This window comes from Crocodylus porosus, unplaced genomic scaffold (genome assembly GCF_001723895.1).
Source record: "Crocodylus porosus isolate Cpor-Errol unplaced genomic scaffold, CroPor_comp1, whole genome shotgun sequence".
Classification (NCBI taxonomy): domain Eukaryota; kingdom Metazoa; phylum Chordata; order Crocodylia; family Crocodylidae; genus Crocodylus; species Crocodylus porosus.
In genome coordinates, this window is record NW_017728947.1 from 54,834,624 (window position 1) to 54,856,744 (window position 22,121).

Sequence of the window (22,121 nt, forward strand, 5' to 3'; positions counted from 1 at the left end):
TTTAAACCCCCCCCTTCAAGGACACAGTCAGTTGAATTCCAGCTTCTGTAATCTGCATGAGAAAGGCTAGGGAGAAGCTGGGGGAGAGTCTGCGATTTAGTATAAGAAAAGCTGTGGCAAGCCTGGGCAAGGAAAAAAGTCCTTGACAGTGTTTCTTTCTTATCGGGTGCAAGATGCAAGCTGTGCATTTCTAACAATACTCCATTTCGAACAATATTCCATTTCTAACAGAGGTGCCTGATGAATCCACTTGTGGCTAACAAGCCCAATTTGAGAGCAACACAACTTGTTACAAATTTCACAGATCCATGCATTGTCTGAATTGGAGTCCAAGTTTACAGCACGATGCCTTCTTCTTTCTCCCTTTGCTTCCATCATTTGGATCAAAGCAGCTTCAAGTTGTGCTCCACCAAGTGCCAGATGTTCCCTCCAGAACTGGACATATTTACCCTTAAAATGAATCATATTTTTAAGTCAGTAGCATTATTGTAATTCCTCTTTGGCTGGTGCTCTCTACTTCCCTATCTTCTGTTTCCAACATGCCCTCTGAAGTATTTCATTAATGCATCCTTGCAACAGAATTCATGGTTGTCTGTCAAGAAACAGTTCTCCTCTTGACTTGATTTGGGTGTGCCGTCATTAGTAGAACATTCATTAACTGTTAGCATCAAAAAGAGTTCTGTCTTTCTTTTCTGTTCAGGGAACTTGTTTCTATGCATAACTCACATATCATGTGAATTTCTTTCAAGGAAGGCAATTTGTTTATTTCACCTGAGCTCATTTGAACGTGTTTCCTTAGCAAAGCCAAACATAAAGACATGAAACCCCCATATCTGTAAATTAATCAAGTTGTTTTTGCTGCTAAATGGAATGGGGAAAAGTATTCTATTTTGAAGGCTTAGGAGATGCTCAGATTCTACAGTGATGGGGCCAGGTACAATCTCAATCAGCTCCTTTGTTGCCCTGGGCATATTGGGGGGAGGCACCCAAGGGAATACTTGAGGCTGGGTGGTGTTCAGGACCCAACCAGTGAAGGGAGAGGGCTCTTAGGTCCTGACAGCTGTGTTGCTCCAGCTCTGTAGAGAGACCATACTGGAGTCAAGGCAGCTTTAGGGTCCTGACACCAATGGGGGAAGGCATCTCCCAGCTAAGAGTTAAACCTCTCTCCCTGCTTCACCAAAGATGCTGCCAAATGCCATTCTGAGTGAGGAAATAAATCCCCTAGTTCAGCAGGAAGTAGGGATGCTTTGTGTCTTCACCCCCTGCTTCTTTTCCCCACAATATTTATCTACTAGGACTAGAGAGCCTCCTTCACAGCACTGTGTAGCTCCCAGCTCCTCTTCACATGGACCAAGCTCATAGCTGTTGGACTAGCAGCTTAGCTGTTTTGATTCCAGCATCCCCCAGTTTCAGTTCCAGCACCCCACCTTAACCTGTGCCTGGGGCTTGTGCCCTCCTCACCCACCCCTTCTTATATTAGTGATCTCTCTGGATGATTTTGTGTGGGGAGCAATGCTAATCTTTTCATGTTAGTGAGCTCTGCTCTTTGCAGTCTTCACAAAGGTGTTTTGCAGAAAGGATGTAAGCAGGGGAGCAGCTATATGTTATGTATTCCACAATGTACCATTTTAAATTCCCTTTGCACAGCATTTCTCCTGGCATACTACCCCAAGCAAATTCCCACTGCTCCACATCCAAGCCTTTAAAAAATACATTATAAATATGTTTCCTGTGTGTCCTTATGTGCACATGGATAGATGGGAATTTTTCAAGGTGTAGGCAGGCCATGGGAGCATATGTACCTGTGCGCGCACACATTTCAGGTTGATAGATCCCTCTCTTAGACACTGGACTTCTTGGCCAGTTGAGTAATACGTCAGGAGAGCCCAGTTCTCTATCTGGTTCTGTTCCTTACCTACTGTGGATTAGTCACTGCGTACCTCTCTCTGTGCCATTCACCACTTTTCTGTTCTGTGGGGCAGGGATGGTCTTGTGCAGTATCTCTATACAGTGCTTCATGCAATGGTCTTGTGCAATATTTCTGTACATTGCCCACACACCAGGCTGTTGGGGTAATCAAGCCTAGGAAATGGAGGAGGTCAGATTAGAAAGTGCAAGTGTCTGTTCTCAATATCCTACTTGCAGAATGTTAAAAGCAAACATCTACAAGTTTGTCTCCCTGATCTCCTTGACAAACACACGTGGGAGGCAGGAAGGGGTGGGCTTTACAATACAGCATTTGACAGGGAGGGAAATCCAAAGTCCATGATACATTTGTATTATATGTGTGTGAATGCTCGCATGGGAACAACCAGGCAGCACAGACTGGTAATATTTAATATTTATGGAGGTTCTTCTGCTAACCACAGTGGGATTTTTTTCTATGGATCATACATTCTTTTCTTGACCTTAAATTCAGCCCTCTCTAAGATTCATGCCATTCCTCCGAAGTTGAGTTTCCAGATTTTGTTTTTTTGTTTTGTTTTGAACAATGATTTAAGGAGACAAAAAGAGAACTCCTCAGTGTTCCCAGTTTTTACATTAGCTTGTGTAACCTGGGTACACCCAAAGGTGTGCCCTATTCTCAATAGGATGGGATGGGTAGGCAGGAAGGCATGCTGTGAGAGGGATGCCAGAATTTTTAGCAGATCCCTCTTTCCCCTATACAGTTAACCCAAGCCCAAAGTTCTTAACTATATTAAATTTATTAAGCTATAATGTACATAAACATAAAACTAAATATCATATACATATATTTACACAGTGAACACTAACCAATAACCAAGGTCAAACCCTAAATAACGCTATTTACAACATCACAATACATTTCAATCACAAAATGTAAAGTGCAAACATGAACAATCTTAATAACATCTATTGCCTTAATATAGTCCCTTTACCCATGGCACAAGATAGTCTTTCTTCCAATGGGGTCCCTTGGGGGGTGTCCAGGAAGCACCAGGGGCCCCTCCCCTTAGGGTCTTGACTAGGTGGGGGGGGGCTGCTCACTCAGCCCCTTCTTGGGGTTTGCCAACCCCAAATGTCTGTCCCCTGTGGGACCCAAGGGCCCAATAACTCACGCTCCCTCAGGTGGCAGTGTTCAGGGCACAGCTCAATGGGGTCTCCTATGCTGGAGCGCCTCTCCAGGCCTCTCCTACGCCACAGGGCTCTTTTCCACCCTGTGCCCAGTCTGGGCACCGAGGGCTCAGCTCCTGCACCACTGCTGCTGGCTCCTGGGTGCTGGGTCTCAGGCTGCAGCACTATTATTTGCCCATGCCCTGGGTCAGCCTCACGCCAGGTGGCTAACCCAAGCAACCTCCACTGCTCCCTGGCTCCCAAGGCTTGGGCCCATGCACCGCCCTGTGCACTGTGGGACCTGGCTTGCTGGGAGATGAGGCCTAAGCCACCTCACTGCAGGCCCCAAGGCCCTACTGGGGTTGCAGGCTCAAGCCGCTGCTTGTGGCTCCCAAAGCCTGGGCTCCATGCACTGAACCGTGCACCATCATGGGCCCAAGCAGTCTCACACTGCTCCCAGGGCCACTTCTCCAGTGGCAGCTTCAGGAGCCTTGGGCCTATTGCCTGCTGGGGGAGAGCTCCCAGCTTTTCTTGGCTGCGCTCTTCTTGAGTCCTTCGCTGCATCTGCCCCTCGTGCTGGGCACGCAGCTCCAGGGCTCCGCCCCTGCAGTCCTCCAGACCTGACAGTTTACAGTCTTCAATCAGGTCCAGGGGAGCTCTTCTCCTCCTCTCCTCAGGAAAGGGGCGTGACTTTATTTCTCCTGCTGCCTCCTGATTGGTGGATGGGCTCCACTAATCAAAACAGCAGGATCTCAAGCTCTGAAAGATGAGCCTGCTACACTTGCAACTTTTAAACATTGATGCAACTCACAAATGGCTTGTCCAAAGCACTTCCTCAATAGTTCCTTGCAAACAGACCACTGACTCGATAGAAGCAATATTGCCTTTAGCCCCCAAGCAGGACATGGGCCTTTGACAAGCTGTAGAAAAACCCACTTACAAATAAATCCTAAACTTATGTCATGTTCCCCATACTATTTAGCCCTTGAGGTCAGAACGCATACATGCTGGGTCTGAGGCTGCTTCTGCATCTCCTGGCCTATGCAGAACAAGGGGATCCATACATGGGAAATGACCCTTGCTCTGATCCAAGAGTGGTTTCCCAAGCCACACACCCAGCTCCATGTTACCAGCTATGGAATTAGCTCCTACCTCTGTTGCCATAGTGAGTCAGTTGCAGTGCAGATGCACTTTTACTTCCAGGATGACCATTGTCCAACAATCCAACCGTACATCAAACTGTTTCTTGCTGTGTAAATGATCCTAGACATTCCTTTCCATTTCCCTCACACCTCAGCTCAGATCATCTTTCTCCATTGCCCTTGAAGGCCCTTCCCATATGTCAGGTGCATCCAAATTCCTATTTTCTAGACAAGCTTCTTACTCCTCTCTCAGACAGTAAAACTTCCCAACACAGAACCTTTGTACATCTGGAGCAAGTTGGGAAAATCATTTGCTTGTCATTGTGCAGGTGTCCCTTGTATTTACTTTATTATCTAGATCAGATAAATGAAAACAAAACAATACATAGCTGCGTGGCTGTATATCTCAAGGTAGGAACTGACTTGCTCTGATATCTGTGATTGCATGTTCAAGAGTTGGTAAGACTTTTTAGTGCAATAATTTTTCATAAACATTGGCTTTAAAAATGTTTTATGAAAATAGTTTTGGATTTGTTGTTACTGAATCTTCAATTAGCTGTCTCAGATGTAGTACTGTAGCACAATAGATTCAGAGATTGTCTTCATTGTGTATTCTTTGCATACACGCAGAGAAGTGTATGTAAAATACACTATAGGGTGCATCCAGACAAGCGTGAATGTTTGGTTCCCCAGGGACAAGTAGTGGTAGGGTCTGGGGCTGCAGCAGCAGCAATTGTGCTGCACAGAGCCTGGCCAGCAACCACAGTGCAGCTCCAGGCGGCCCGGCTCAGCTTGGCTTGGCTTTTGAGCAGTGCACAGTGCTCGCTCATATGTTGCTCCACCTTCTTTTTCTATGGGTTTTTTCAACCCCGGGTCCCTGGATATTTGGGGTCAAAAAAGCCCAAGGAAAAAAGGTGGAGCAGCACGTGAATGAGCAGCATGTCTTTGCAGCATGGAGAACATCTAAATGTGTGTATATGGTGCTGCAGATGTGTTTGCGGTGCCACATACCGCACTGCCGCGCTTATCCAAATGCAGCCTATATGTGCTTTATATATTTACTGCTACTGATAATGGGAATATACTCTCTATCCTGCTTAAACAAGTAGGTGAACAATTAATAACATGATCAGTCCTACTGCTGGCTCCAGTGTATAACTGCTGATCAGTGGGTGTGATTTCACGACTTGAGGTGCACCACAGGGTTACATAGTTGCATATTGACATTCTGTACATTTCATGCATTCACCTACAGTCTTAATTAGTTTTTAAAATGTAATTCTAGCACAATTCATTTGTAAATGATGGATGCTTATCTACTCTGGATAGTACAGTAAATACTACCTGTAGTGCAGTGACCTCCCACAGGAAATTCTTAGTTAATATATGGTTAAGGTTGGGGATTTAAACGCAAAAAAGATTTGCATTTAAGAAGCTTGAGTCTTGCTCTGCTTCTGTTTACCTGTTCACCCATCTGTTGCTGTTACTCTAATAATCTTAATTCCTTCCATAAAAACTGTTTTCCTTTCTGCCTAGAAATGAATCTCTCCATGAAAAACAGTGAATAGGATGCTATTTATACGGAATGTCAGCACTCTCAAATAGAAATACTTCTTCTCTTACTACGTGCATATATGAAATACAGTCATACACACACACACAGCCCCAGGGATCTTTAATTGTTACTGTAATTTACTACTACTACTACTGTTGTTGTTATTATTTATATAGCATACTTAAAATATATAAAATATATATCATGTACACTGGTAATTTTAATTTATAATGATAATAATAAAAAGATATCCCAGATGGAATATCAGCCCATCATATTTTTCCATCTCCTTGTATGTAGGAGAGAATTATGCAGCTGATGTCCCTTCATGGAGACTGTAGTAGACTGATGAGGCAGCAGTGAATTAATTCTTTTCAGGTTTATAATATCTGGTTATGAAAAATATCTGGGCCAGAATACTTTGACATTTTGAATCTACATGGACTGGAGTGTTCACATTGGGAGGGTTTCTCTCCTCTTGTCTTGGAGTTCTGTTGCACATGGAGAGGAGGTTGTCTCCATTATTCCTGTTCCCAAAGTGACCTCTATTCTACCTCATGCAGGCTTGCTTCCATGCTGGTGCAGTTCTCTTGGATGTCTCCCTGTTGAGCGTTATACTTGCAAGCAGGTCAGGCGCTCAGCTAGTCTAAACAAGTATTGCACCACCAGTGTGAAAATAGACTAGTTTGCATCAGCCAAGGATGTTCAGGCATTTTTTTCTGAGTTGTCCCTTACCTTCTCTGGCTGGATGTCCACACCACAAAGAATGTCCACACCATGCCCCTGGCACTCTCAGGTAGAGTTGCATGCACCACATCTGGAAATGTGAGAGAGAAATGTGCTGTGGGGAGAGGTACTTTCTTGTGTCTGGACAGAAAGGTCTCAAGAACAGCATGCTGTGTAGCAGTCTTGGGGGACATCCCTTGAGTGGCTTCACCACTGCATTTTTGGTTTGGGGAATGTGAGTAGAAGCAGTGGATAGGGCATGTTGTAGCATATCCTTCCTCAAGAGGACCTTCTATGTGGTGTAGGTATACCAGAATCTCCAGGTCTTTCCTTTGATTCTTTCTATCTTACAGAGGTGGTTCCAGACTGATTAGATCTACTTATTAGCATCTTGGACTGATGTCCTTCTTGGAGCTAGTTAAGGCAGCTGTAAAATGTTTTCTCTCTGGTTCGTATTACAGAAACTTCTTGTAACATTGGGTCAGGCTGCTCTTGGATAACATCTGTGGATGCTTCTAGAAAACCAGACTGGGTACCATCTTCAGTGGGTGTCTTGGTGCCACAGGAGCAGCGACAGCTTCTGGAGAACAGTTCATCCATTGGAGACATAGAAGGTAGGCAGAATTCTAGTTCATTCCTAAAAGAATACAAATGTGCATACACACATGTCTGTGACCAGCCACCCTTCACCTTCTCAAACTGCTGAACTCAATTTACCAGCCTACATGGAGTCCCACTGTAGATTCTAGAAGACATCCCACTAAGAACTGTATGTATTATAAAAAAATCCATCAGTTATTCTTGTGCATGTCTCACACACTGGAACTGAGAATATTACATAGCTATATCTAGCACCTACAGTGTGGCAGCCCTGCTCATAATGTAGTGTGGTATGAAGCAAGATATATTGACAACAGGAGGGTTTTATGCCACACATATCCGAAATGCAGGGGATATAGTCTCAAAGGCCCAATGATAAAGGTAAATAACTTATTTTGTATCCTTAGCGTGCAGTGTATCTGTTACCATAGAGAACCAGACCCTGAGAAATGCAATGGTCCTACCACTCCTGGTATGGCTACTTGGATATGCAGGTCCTAGGCCTGCTCAAGGGAAGTACATCTGTACTCAACCTTCTGGACAATCAGCAGCAATCAGCATATTACTGATCATCCTGCAAGGCTTTCCTGCAAGTTCCCCAGCACTTGCAGCTCCCTTTGATTTTAGTGGTTGGCTCCCAAGTACTTACCATGTCTTAGGATATGGCCCATGACCATTATGTTCTTTTGAATACAGTTGCACTCCTGTTGAAATCTTTAACAAAATTCTTATTGACTTTAGACGGACCCAGTCCAACCCTTTATGAATTAGTTTTATGCCCATCCAGATCAGAAAATGCCACTCTAACTAGAGGGTGAGTGTTCATGATACTCAGGCCCTCTACACAGCTAAATGACCCCTTATATTAATTTTCTTATCTGTGTTTGAAGTAGGTTTCTAACTACCATTTTATCCATCACATCCTCTCTCCTTTTTCTTTCTTACTACCCTTTGATTCTTCTCTGCTTTCCTCCTTTCTTCTCTGCTCTTTCACTCAACCTTTTCTTTCACTTTTTAAAAATGTATTCTCCTTTCATTTATATTATTTCCTTCTCTCTTGTCCTTTCTCCCTCCCTTTTCCTCTTTTCATATTCTCTCTCCACTTTTTTTCTCCTTTCCAGCTGGAGACATTCTTCTCCTGAATGCTAACAGGCCCTCGGATAGATGTGAGTTCAGTCTACGTAGCCCTGTCCTGCCCAGGAGCTCAGAGTCCTGCATGCTGGAGCTGGTCATATATTTAACTGGAGCTGCTCCTATTCCCCAGGGACTCACAGTCAAAGTCCGGCACATGGACACAAACCAGGAGATAGTCATCCCTCTGAGAGTTGGACAGGAAAAGGATGGCTGGTAAGTTCATCTGCCTGCGGCTAGTTAGACTTAGCACTGAGGGTTGGTTTCTTCACTGCTTTGGGTTTTAACAGCATCTGTTCTTCTCTGTTCTCAAGATCATTATGTCTGCAAACACTTGGGACTGAAACAGGAACTTAAAGAGCTAAAGACCCAGGCTCTGAAACTGATGACTGTGTCACACTCATTCCCCATGGAGTAGGCACAGAAGAAAACATATAATGTAGTGTAGGTTACAATTCCTCCAAAACATTTACCCCGTTTTTTCCCTGTGTCTCCCTCATTAGTACTGAGGTGATATGCCAAACATCTGTGGGTGCAAAATACTGCTTCAGAAATGGGCTTATTTTTCTAAATAGCATCGGGGGTTTATCATAGTGACAGAGGTCACGTTTTCATTGTTCAGGTATTTTTAACTACTGTAATGTTTTGAGTATAAGTTGATCCCACATATATGTCAACCCCTCATTTTCAGGCTCAATTTTAGGGAAATGTCTTTTTCCTTGAACTGTTACTTCTCTTGCAAAATGCAACAGTAGAATCAACCAAGGAAAGAACTTGCCCCCCCCCCCAAATTCTAAAATAAGAAAAAAGCATCCTCTATACCAATGGCAATTTTGCCCCAGGCTCACCATATTGTCTTCAGCCTAAAATTCCACAGCAATACAGATCAACGCTGATATTTTTAATGTAATGGAAATTATTTACAGGTTTGAGCAGGGACAGACTCTTATCAAAAGGACAGATTTGAAGTGCAGTTCTGGATTTAAACTTCTTATGACATGAAGAACCAAACCCTGAATGTAAATAATCCCAAATTCAAATGGTCTAATGTTTGAGGAGCTATGGGGAAGAAGGACAGGGGTAGGTGTATAAATTTTTTCTGACAACTGTGTTCTGTTGGAAAATGTTAACTTGTTGCATCAGAAATGTTTCAGTGTTGGTTTTGACCAATTTCAATGAAACATGGGCAAGGCTCCAAAGTGAATCCTGCATAGTTTCTTATCGGCTCACCTGTGCCCTGTTTCCTGGCTCTGCGGCTCCAGTGGTGACCCACCACATGGACTGTTCCAGAGGTGGGGACCCAAGGCTTCTTAGTTCCCGGCAGCCTGTAGTTGAGACCGACGTCTGCATGCCTCTACCTGACACCAGGTTCCAAGGATTTCTGAGTTCCTATCTTGCCATCTCCCACTCCAGTGAAGCAAACCAGCGAGATCGCCAGGAACTCAGGTGGTGATTTGGATCACCCAGCTGTTGTGTGTCTTCCCCTCGTGAGCTGAGTTTGCCACAGTAATCATGATGGAGTAGATGACCCCCGTGGCACCCATAAAAACAACAAAGTCTCCTTCTTGGTGCTGTGCCAGGTCACTGTCCCAAACATAGGTCAACCTGTGTGTAAGTTGATTATGGTTCTTTCTGAGGCGGAAAAAAGGCCAACTTATGTTCAAAACAAGATGGTATCACAGGATCATCCCAGCCTGGGCAGAGTTCAGGGGTATTCTGATAGAGGAAGAACAGGCAGACAAGAATATCAAGTAAACGTGGCTCTTAACCTGAATCTCCCTTTCTTTGATCTTCTTCCATTTGTTTTGTCATTCCCATAGGTGTTAGAATATACAAGGTAGGGGGAACAAGAGGGTTCTTTGAGGTGCAGCAGAAAAAAGAGAGGAGGGCCCACATGCCTACTGATTTAGAGCCCTCCTTGTGCTCATTTTTCTTTTCTCCTGCCTGCCTGTTACGAGCAGGGGTAAGTACACTGCAGGCTTTTAGTTTATGATGCCTGATTAGCTTCTGTGGAGACTTCCAGCAACAGATCCCTGCTCTTGTTTCCCTTGGATTCCCTGGCGCTACCTTTTGTTGCCATGGATATACCCAGCCAAGACTCCTGTTCTGGTCAGCAGTTTAACTTAAAAGTTTAATTGTCAGGCCTCTGATCCTTTCGCTTCCTATTTTTAATTCCTGCTCCCTTTGTTTCCAGGCAGGCCTGTACCACTCATAATATCGTCTTACTGATGCAGCAGGGAAGCAGTTACTTTCTCAGAGGTCAATTTCTAATGTCATTCTTGCAGCCCGGACTGTGATTGCCACTTCCAGAATGTAGCCAGTTCCTGCTGGCCAGCATGGCTAGATTTCAGACCCATTTCAATGTATTAAAAGCCTAATTGATACAGCAGCACCCACAATATCTAGTCACTTGGTATACACTGTAATTCCCTCCACCCATCACTCAGATGCAGCTGTCTCTGGAGTGGAACAAAGCAACTGTTTAACAGTCTGCTTGAATTCTAACCAACAGTTTGAAGAGATGGAGTTAGGATTATCTTTAATTAAAATTACAGTAGTATTGAAGTAGTTAAAAGATAATTAGCTGAACTGGAGTTTGGCCAAGACATTGATGTTAACACCTTAGATTAATGAAAAGAATAATTAAATAATTGCTGGGATAATTGCATGTGTTTTAAGGGCATCTAAAAGATGGACAGCAATTCTGGGCTGTTTCAAATTTTTGGAAACAAGAAAAAGGGGCTGGAATTGGAGACCTTTAAATGAATATTGTCTGGGTTTTTTCCCCCCTTTATAATTAAACTTAAAAAAAATATCTGCACAGACCCAGGATGAAACACATTTGGGGTGTGTGATAGTGCAAAACCGACTCACTGCATATTGATTTACCTTTTCCTTGCCCAATACATGATCCAAGATCAAATTTCTCTGTTGTATCTTCAGACCTAGCACAACCACTTGTCAGGAAGAGAGAGACTAGGCTGAAGAATTGGATTTTTGGATGGTTTGGGATTGTTTCCATGTTTTTGTCTGCTTCCATGTGCTACTTTACAGTTGGAAGTAAAAAGAAGGGCAAGGACCAAACAGTTGAGTAGGATAGAATTCAGTATTCAGTTTATATAGCTAGCCAGTGAAACTCACTACCACAGGACATTGCTGAAGCAAAATTAGAGATTTATGTCAGCAAAAAATTAGCACTGCAGTTTTTTTCAGGGAGGCAGGAACCACAAAACACCTGACTTCAGCCTCTCCCACCAATCCTCATCCCTGCTGCCAAGCCATAACCCACTCAGTTCAAGTGGAGCACTTCACTGGGCTTTTGTCTTTCTGGCTCTAGAAGCCTCCTATCCTGACTAAGTTCCTCCTCCTGAACCTGTCAGCAGAGTATTTTCCCTAGGTTTGTACCATTCACAGGAGAGAAGTGCTCCTTGTCATGGCATTGTCCTCTCTGATCAGTGCGATTCATCATCAGACTAGTAGTGCTGAAGCTGCTGGTCCATTTGTTCCTATCCACAGTTTAGACCAATCTTTGGTGAAACCATTCCAGGAAGAGAACAGTGAAGAGAGGAGGCTGGAGAACACCAGACACCAGCTCCCCTCATCTCCACTGTCTGGACTGGTAGCAGTGCTTCTGTAAGGTGACCACTTTGGATGTAACGTTGACCTAAGTGTCTAACCAAATTCACACAAGCACCGGCAGACTCTCCCTAAGCCTGAAGAAGGGTGTTTGTGCCCACAAGCTTGCAAAGAACAATTTTTCCAACTATTTAGTTGGTCTACTAGAAGATACCTCGTTTACCCAGAGATCATTGTCTAACCAAATTCAGGGTATTATGGGCTATTTCTGTTAGAAGGAGAAATTAATACTGGGACCAGCGTTACTTTAAGTTGATGCACACAATCTTTCACACAACAGTAGCTAGTGGGAAACCCTTCTGCCCACACATTTTTTTTGCTTTGCATGACTATGTGCCTGAGTCTAGGCATTGCCTAATAAAGCATGATTAATGGCATGTCTGCACTGCCTGTGCTATGCCTGGAAGGCCTATTGCAAGGCCTGGCCTGTTCTGCACACATGGGTTCTTTAAAAAGAAGGCAGTGTACTCGTAGCCTCCTTAGGATAGCCCTGAGCACGTGCACTTAAGCTCTATATCTCAGGTGTGTTTATTAGCGTGCACTCAGGGTTGCTCCATGGTAGCTGCATTGTTTTGTTTTTTGGGAATTGCTGGCTATGGGGCAGGAGTGAATGGGCAAGATGTGTTTCACAGCAGTGCTCTGGGTGCAGGACAGAGGCAGTCCCCAAGGGTCCCTCAGCCACTTTCTCTAGTACAAGAACGTTCCCTCTCTTTTCACTATAACACAAGAAGTTGTTATTGTTTGTATTCAAGCATAATTTCTCCAGATCCAGCAGCAGGTTTCTTTTCTGGAGCTGGTCAGGCATTAAATAGAAAGGATTATTTAGAAGTGGGGAGGCCTTTTCCTAACAGAGGCAAACAGAGGAGCCAGAAGTTTTGTAATGCTGAGAATACTGATGAACTCTAGAAATGACCAGGGCCATACAGGTCATTGAGTTCTCTTGCACTGAGCATTCAGTTTCTTTACAGATCCAAAAATGTTTTGTTTGTTTGCAAGTTGCCCAGAGATGTGTAAGGCTCTGACAGCTTCTCCAAGTGTGTGTGCAGCTTTAATGCCTCTGTTTAGACGTGTAGTAATATTAGCCAATTTACTGAGATCTGCCCTGACATAAAATCGATAGTAAAGGTATTGCCAAGCTGGGCTTATCTGAAAGCCGGCTACAACGATCTATCTTCTGCTTTATATACAAAAGGCTTTGTTCCTGATTCCATTACGAAAATTAAATTGGCTTTGAATAGCTTCTGTTTTTGATCCCGGGACCAAGCAAAGAAGGTACATTATTTATGGCATTGGAAAACTCACTGCAGTTAGATATTGGAGCTGAGGGTCTGTACCAAGAGAATTCCTGGGCAGTGCTTTTAGGTGGAACATTGTACCTCTTTTTGCATAATGCAAAGCTACTTATCACTCTTGAAGATTCTGGGTGTAGTACTGCCATGCTGTGTAGTGGAGTTAATGGAAGTCAGGTCTCAGTGCTAGAGCTTGTTGGAAGTGGTACTGTAATGCATGATGGAGAGAGTACAGCAATGTTTCAGTGCTGGAGGTTCTTGGATGATCTGCTGTTATATAGAATGGTGATAATATAACTTAATGCTGAAGGTTCCTCCCTGCTGTGATGTGATATAAAGTGGTAGTGCAGGTGTGACTCAGAGCTATGGGAGTGTAGGTTGTAGCCATGTTGGTCTAAGGACATAGGCAGACAAGATCCTTTGGGTGAATCTGATATGTTTTATAAGACCAACTTAAATAGTTGGGGAAAATTTTTTAGCAAGTTTTCGGGTTTAAAACCCCTTCGTCAGGCTGAGGAAGTGTCTACAGTTGGTGTGTGCTCTTCCTGGATGGAATGAATAGTAAAGAAGCCAGAGTCTGGTCTGCATACAAGGCAGGCAGTCAGTGAAGATGTAAATTGAGGAGTCAGTGGGTGAGAGACAGGTTTGGCGGGGTGATGGGGGAGAAAAGGGGGATTAATGTAGCAGTTAACTGGTGGAGAGGTACCTGGGGAGTCAGATATCAGGCAGGTTATAATGTATCATAAATCCAATGTCTATATTTAATCCATGATTTTTTGTATCCAGGAGTTTGATGAAGTGAAGTTCATAGGCTTATCTCTGACAGGTGTTTTGTAAATTCCCTTTGAGGATTAGAACTGAGAGATTGGAGAGAGAGTGATTTTCTTGTGAGAAATGTTCCCCCACAAGTAATTGGTTATTCTTGTCTTTGATCGATTTCCAGTGTGCATTCATTCTGGTGCACAGTTGTTGTTTAGTCTCTCCTGTGTATTTTCCATCAGGGCATTTGATGCATTGGATGAGATGTATTACATTTCTGGAGATGCAGCTGTAAGATGCAGGGATGCTGATGGCTCTGTTGTGGGGTGTAGTAATTGTGGGGGTGGTGAAAATGTGTTGGCAGGTTTTGCATTTCTAATTTCTAGTTAGCCTTCAAACAAGTACTGAACCTCACTAACCTCATCCCAGAAGCAAACTTCCTAAGGCCCAGAACACACCAAATGGATCCAGACCATGCCATGACAAGAAATGTGGTGGAGATGTTGCATCCCTGCACCTTACAGCTGCACCTCCAGAAATGTAATATATTTCATCCAATGCACCAAATGCTCTGATGGAAAATATGTAGGAGAGACCAAACAACAACTGCGCACCAGAATGAATGTACATCGGAAATCTATCAAAGACAAGAGTACCCGATTACCTGTGGGGACACATTTCCCACAAGAAAACCACTCTCTCTCCAGTCTCTCAGTTCTAATCCTCAAAGGGAATTTACAAAACACTTCTCAGAGACAAGCCTATGAACTTCACTTCATCAACCTCCTAGATACAAAAAATCATGGACTAAATATAGACTTTGGATTTATGATACATTATAACCTGCCTGACATCTGACTCCCCAGGTACCTCTCCACTATTTAACTGCTACATTAATCCCCCTTTTCTCCCCCATCACCCCCCACCCAGCCTGTCTCTCACCCACTGACTCCTCAATTTACATCTTCACTGACTGCCTGCCTTGCATGCAGACCAGCCTCTGGCTTTTTCACTATTCATTCCATCCAGGAAGAGCACACACCAACTGCAGAGGCTTCCTCAGCCTGACAAAAGGTTTTTAAACCTGAAAGCTTGCTAAAAAAAATTTTTCCCCAACTATTTAAGTTGGTTTAATAAACAATCAGATTTACCCAAAGAACCTTGTCTGCCTCAGAGCTATGGGATATAGGAGGCATGTTACAGTTCAGTGGAGGTAACAGTGCAGGGTCTCTCAGCAGGGGGATCTAATACACAGAGTGGGCATAGTATACTGTACAATATAGGGGAAGTCATTCAGTTATGTTTCAGTGCTGAATGGTCTTGGATGTTGTGCTGTGATATGACACAGATAATGCATTTATAGCTATCTCAGTACTGCAGAGTCCTGGAGGCTATTGTGTAATATAAAAGGAAAGCTAAGCAATCATGTCTCATTGCTGGAGGTCCCTGGTTACTCTACCGTATAGCAGTGGTAATGCAATTGTGTTTTGGTGTTGGATATTTCTGAAACTGAATAAAGCGACCCTACAGTATCAAAAAACCCCTCTGATTTGAGATGAAATGCTAGAGACATACTTAGGGGAAACAGAGATAGGGGAAGCAAATAGGACCAGAAGACTGCAGTGGTTTAAGTAAGATGCAGATAAATCTCAGAAGGGGAGGAGGGAGGTTATAAGAAGAAAAGATGGAGAAAAATAAGCAGCATCGTTTTACCAGAGAATGTTTAGTCAGAGACTCATTAACCAATTAATTAATTAATTGGGTAGATATTCCATTAACATAGTCTGACATAAATCAGGAAGATTATAAGCCTAGAAACACAGGAAACTTGCAGTGTTTTTTCATGTCTGTGGCCCAAGCCCTTGAGTTTTCATTGTGTGCAGCAAAGAAATGCACACGTTAAGAGATGTCTGCCATTCACTGTTGTGGGGACCGTCTCCCCATCCACTCATGATCAGACAGATGGACCATTAGTAATGGTGTAACATCTCCATGGCAACCACAGATAGTTATTTGATGAAAAGTAATACTGGGGAAGTCTCATGCATTTTAGCTGCCTTTTAATGCTGTTTAGCAACAGGAGGAAAGTTGTATCATGGGCCAGATTTTTAAAGCTATTTAGGTGCCTAAAGATGAAAACACCTGTCTTGTGGGGTTTTCAGCTCTCACTGAATAAGTTAGGATTTGGGCACTTATCTCACTGGACATCTGTCTGTACTTTAGGTGCCTAAAAACCTTTAAAAATCAGGCCCATGTGACAATCAGTTTTTCTGGTAGTGTTGGAGTGAGGTTGTAGCCATGATGTTCCAGAACTTATGCGGGAGGCCAGGATTTTGGGGGGGTGATATCTTTTATTGAACCAACTGCATGGTTGAGATAGGCTTAGACACAATTTTGAATGCAAAGCAGGAACCTGATGTAAAATGCTTCAATCTATCCCAGCCATGGAGTTGGTCCAATAAAAGATATTACTCCTAAAAAATCGATGCCTCTTGTATCAGTCTTTCTGTAAGTTGCCACAAGTGTTCCTAAGATTATAGTGTAGAGACTTTTATCTATGTGGTATGTTGTATTTGTGGGGAGGTTGGAGAAGAGAGAAAATAATATTCTTTGTCATCCACAGTTTTCTGTCTTCTGCACTTGCATTCCAGTGTAGCAGTGGACTTCTTATAATTGCCAAATACTAGGAAGACTAGAGACACAGAAAAGGATGTTCAGTGTTAGAAACACAAGTGAGAAGCATTTAGGATCAAATGTTTGGCTGGTCATCTCCACTTTGAGCATCTTCAGAATCAGCCCTTGCTCTCACAGATTCAGAGATTGCTCAGCTGATCGTCTGATTTGTGTTTGCAAATACAGACATTGCATAATCAAATACGTGGTAAGCAAATCTTGGAGATGTCCAAAGTAGACTGGCTGAAAATACAGGCTCAGATCCTATTTAAGGAGTCCTTGCAAGTGGATGGTAGACCCTTACTTCATCATCATCATCACTGTCATCAAGACAGAGATTTGAAAGGTGAACTTTCAAATCTTGAACGCTGAATCTATAATGCTGTTGCTGCAAACTATTATTCATTCTGTTGGAGTTCTTGTTCATCCGTCTTTTTGCTCTTGATAGATACTTTTTCCCTTGCCATAATGGAAAAACTTTGAGCTGCACATGCCTCGGGCTCCCACATGTTCCAAACTTACATGATAGCTGTTTGTTGTTTTTCCATAGGGTGAAGTGGAACGTTTTGATGGCTGAGATTGGCCAAGTGAAGAGACCTTTTGAGATTTTCCTGCTGTATTCAAATTGTGGAGCACAAGAGGCTGGGCTGTTGGCATTGCACTCTTTGCAGCTCAGGCGCTGCTTCTATGGTAGGTTCCAACATACCTCACCAGCTTTGGAAAGCTGCAGCGAATGTAGTCAGAAAAGGAGAGCTGCTGATGAAACTTGCTGAGTGGGTTCTGGAAGAAGTCCACACTTGCAGGGGTGCTTCACAGACAAAAACAGCTCTCAACCTACTCAGTTAAAAAATCACTCTCTTTAAATGGAGGACCAAAGGTCAAAGCCTTAGAAATTATGTCCATATCGAAGCAGTCATGCTTCCATCCCTCTCAGAAGGGATCTGCCTTGCCTCATTGTTGGGCAAACAAACTAGCAACAAAGAATGTAGCAGGGACAGAAGCACTTGCTAACATCATTTTAAATATTTGGGCCAAGTTGTTTTCAAAAGTTTAATATTTGCTTTATTTAACAAGTCAAAAGACAGTTCTCAATCTTTTCCTTACCATAAACCCCATATTCCAACAGAAATACACTTCTGGGCCCTCCATCACACAGCCTCAAAGAAAGAGAGAATGGGACCACTACGTTGAGAATTTCTGTTATAGATCAATGAAACAAACAGAAATTTGTTTTTCTTTTTATCACTGTGCTGCTTTTTATTTAGTATATTGCAAGCACCGGATGTGATGAAAGGGGCCTTCAGGCCTGTTCTCTGTTCCTCTACTTCACTATGCTGGGAGAAGGAAACTAGATTCATGAGTTTCACATTTTCTTTATAGACTGTGAAGCTACAGAGTGGCAGGGTATGTGGACAAAGCAAGCTCTGCACGTGTGTGGAGCTGCACTGACTTCAGTCACGTTCCTCGCAGAGGCAGGGCCTGTTTGTGCAAAGCCTTTCACCCAATCAGGCTCATTGTCAGCTTCCCTTTCTTGTTCTCAGGGACTAGCATGATGCCTCGCGGTGCTGGGAAGAAGCACTGCCGAGGATGCCTTGAATTTAAAAGTATCCATGGAAATGTGGGTTTTGTTACCTTAAAAAAAGAGGTGAAAAGAGTTTTTGATCCTCATAGAGATTTCCTTTGATTTATGTGCTTTTTGCCTCCATGCAACCTCTAAGTTTTGGGCACAATTTTCATGACCGTACTAGAGATTTCAAATATTTTCCATGTGCAAAGCATTACATTAAAAAAAAAAGTATTCAGTGGAAGGCAACTTCAAGGGATTTAAGTGAAGAAGGATGAGTTATAAAGATGGCTGTGGTTTTGGATGTAGTGCAAGTACAAAGAAATATGAAGGAATGGTGGGAGGGAAATAGGAAAGAGGGGGCAATAAATAAAGTCCACGTGATAACACAAGCGCCCTAAGGAAATACCATGCTAATGGTGAACTAGCAGCTGCAGAGATCCCCTGTTATCCAAAGAATGCACTTCTAGGTCACACACTTCTTAAAAGATGTAGAATCTACCTTGGGGACTGGATTTAGCAACATCTGTTATCAGTTTGATTGAAGCTGCTGACAGTCCCATGGTATAGCCTTGACAGAGTAGCGGGTAGAGCCATCTGTAGCTGGGCTCCACACCTTTGGAACATTGCACTTTTATTTTAATGTTTAGTTTGGATGGGCTTCAAGATGGTTGTTTATTATTGCAAGGGTGGGGAGGATTTGCTTCATTTTGTAGGCTGTCCTTGTGATTGTTCACTGGACCATGTTACTTTTTTTCCCTATTCTGTGTTGTTATACGCTTGAAGACTTTCTGGCACAAACGTAAAAATTAAATGTATATTTTAATAGGGATGGGGCATATGTTGCCTTTATAAGGTAGGAAGGGGACAGGGGCACGTGAGGGATTGAGGAACCAGCTGAACCAAAGCCTAGCCCTGGGCATTATGCTGACAGCTCTCTCTGGGCTTTCTTTCTGGTAAACCCTTTAGACAATGGAAGCCAACGTGTTTCCAGGGATGACGAGAGCCCTGCTTTCCCTTGCCTACATGGGGACTGCATAAGCCATCTGCAAGTCTGTGATTTTCACAGTGACTGTCCTGCACAAGAGGATGAAGGAGCCTTGTGTGGTAAGTATGGAGCTTGCTCCCTATTGGGATCCTTCTATGGTTCCTCTTTGGTCATTCAAAATGCAGCAGTCAAAGCACCTTGCCACAAAAGCTAGCTAGCCAAAGGGACTCAGCCAGTCAGGTCATGTTAGCAGCTCAAAATGGAGGCTCCATCTAATCTCCAGTCACCATTAGAAATTCCCTAGGAAAAGTACAGCCTATGGGTCACTATACTATCTACTAACTCTAGCTGGAAATAATAGCTAATCTGCAATATATCCCTTGGGATCAGCATAGAAAATAGGCACCTGGGATTCATCTAACAAAATATACACAACAAAAGCCACAAAATGAGATCGATACAGATTTTAAAAACAAATCCCTTTCTGCTCAACCCATCAAGTATAATAATTTGGAATGAGAAATAAATTAAATTGATTCCTTATAAAGAGTAATTGGATATTTTGCCTGTGTAATTAATTTAATGTATCTTCATTTAACTGAACATCAGGACTTGGAATATTCATAGCTAATGCACTTTTAGGATTAGGGATACAAGATTTTAGACACTGGCTCAGACTATTGGTATGTGAAGCTTGGCAGCCTGCCCATAGCAGTTCCTGCTATTTCAGAGGAAGGGAAAGCCTTCCTTTCTACATCCATGCAGTGGGAGGGTTGTGTTCCTTCCAGACTCAAATCCCAATCATCTGGCAGCAATGAGCACCCTTATTTTAGCATCAGCACAATGTTTCTGGACATAAAATTGTCTTTGTAAAATACAGGTGTAGTTTTGGAGGCCCCTACTATCATAGGGAATTTCACAGGTTCACTGTGCACCACATGAAATAATGTAATTTAAATTACTTCTAAATTAGCTAGCAACTAAAGTAGTCTATGGGACTCCCAAGCAATTGACAGATGTAACATACAGTAATCACTATTTAAAATAGTTGACAATCTTTGCTATACTATGGAATCTTAGCTACCACAGTTTTCTGGTGTAGTTAGCATAAGAAATATATGCAGGATCTCTGATAACAATAGATGTGATCTCCAAGACCACTACAGTTTTTTGTTGTGACAACATGGAAAGGAACTAATAAGTCATTGTAGTTTCTCTTGGCATAACCTCTCTAGTTCCCGTGATTTAAAAAAATGTAACTGAATTTACAGTTTTCTTCCCTGCTTGGATTTCTGCTGTTTCCCAGCCTTTTCCAATTCTTCCCACAGGCAGTCTTCCCAAGGGAGCACACTGTTCTTTTGAACAGGATCCCTGTGGCTGGACGTTGAAAGACCCTACAGCTTCCCCTTGGTCCATTATGAGCTTTGTGGACACAAGACAAGAAGCTTCATTCATAGGATCTGCCCTACAAGACACTGTAGGTAGGTTCCTTATGTATGTCCATCTCTATCCACAAATATGGTCTTCAAAAACCCTTTGTACCCCTTTTCCAAATCACCTTTGAAATCATTGTTAGCTAGAACTATGTTGCAGCTAAGCTTAAACTGTGTTTTTCAATTATGATTCCATAGTAACATAGAGAAACAGGACTGGAAGGGATCTCCAGAGGTAATCTAGTCCAACTCCCTGCCTAAAATAGGATCATCCCTATCTAAGCCATCCTACACAAATACATATTATAACTTCTTAGCAAATCTACACAATTGACCCTGACACAACACATGACATAACACCCTAACCTGCCACAGGTAAAGCAGGGCCACCATGGCAGCCTACATCCTGCTGCTGCAAAAGATCCCAGGAAGAAAGCCACGTTCCTTGCTAAAGAGGATGGCAAAAAGGCGTCTGTTAAAAAAGAGGCTAGATCAGCATGTGTCAGTCACCTTGGAAGGTAGACATGGGAAGGGTAGAACCTTCTGTGAGCTTGGCTAAGCACAGAAAAGTTCAGCCCAACTGGGCTCTCTAAGACTTCAAAAATAATTACTCTGGCTCCAGGTTCTCTGTCAAGGGTACGGTTGTTTCAGTCAGCAGCTTTTCTCTCGTCTGTGTGGACAGACACCCATTTGTAGATATGCTCACCATTTTCTAAACCATGTTAATCAATTAGTAACATACCGTTCAAATCAAATTTCAATTAAAAAAAGAATAATAGACGATCATTGATCAACAGAGAGGTTTTCCTTCATTTCTGCAGTACAGACAGCAGGGGGTGCTGGACCCTTGTGTAAATCAGGGAACAACAGGGACTCGTTCCTGGCTCAAACTGTATTTGTTACACCATTCACTGTTTTCAATATCTAAACAAAAAAGTGTTTTTGTCTTTGTTTACAGCAGTATTGTTTGTATTTTCACCGATGAACACACACCCACAGACATGCATGCAGACATACGGGCTCTGGGCTTGGTCTGACTCTGGAGGAACATCCATATCCAGCCCGCAGGGAGGGGCAGCAGGGGCTATGCTGGCAGCTGTCTCAGTGGTGGTGGGGGGAAGCCCTCATGTCCTGGACCCTGGGGTGAGAGAGCTGTAGTAAGCCAGGATCTAAATATACCACCTCTGCTTTTCAGTGGGGGAAAATTACCAGACCGGGCTGGGGGCTTGATCTTGCTTTGGGCAAACCCCACCTTATCTCCCTTACCAGAAAGGCTGATCCCCACCAGCTGGCTCACCCACCCATGAAAAGAAAAAACCAGAAGCGATATTGTGTATGAAAATAACAACATACTTTTATTTTGATATTAACCTCATGGTGTTTAACACCGATAAATGCAAGGTTCTCTACCTTGGGAGGAAAAACCTGCAGCACCCTTATAGGCTCGGCAGTGGTACATTGGTTAGCACTACAGAAGAAAGAGACTTGGGGGTCATCATTGACCACAAGATGAACATGAGCCTGCAATGCGATGCTGCGGCTAGTAAAGC

The 22,121-nt window shown here is 43.1% G+C and overlaps 1 protein-coding gene across 1 annotated transcript in view; it reads left to right on the top strand.

Annotated features, from left to right (window-relative positions):
- Window positions 1–22,121, top strand: part of LTK (leukocyte receptor tyrosine kinase) — a 167,811-nt gene that overhangs the window by 73,099 nt on the left and 72,591 nt on the right. The window contains exons 3-7 of the mRNA XM_019552304.1: window positions 6,960–7,112; window positions 8,220–8,445; window positions 17,137–17,276; window positions 19,120–19,257; window positions 20,467–20,619. Of these exons, the coding sequence (XP_019407849.1) occupies window positions 6,960–7,112; window positions 8,220–8,445; window positions 17,137–17,276; window positions 19,120–19,257; window positions 20,467–20,619 (810 nt within the window). The remainder of the gene's footprint in view (window positions 1–6,959; window positions 7,113–8,219; window positions 8,446–17,136; window positions 17,277–19,119; window positions 19,258–20,466; window positions 20,620–22,121) is intronic.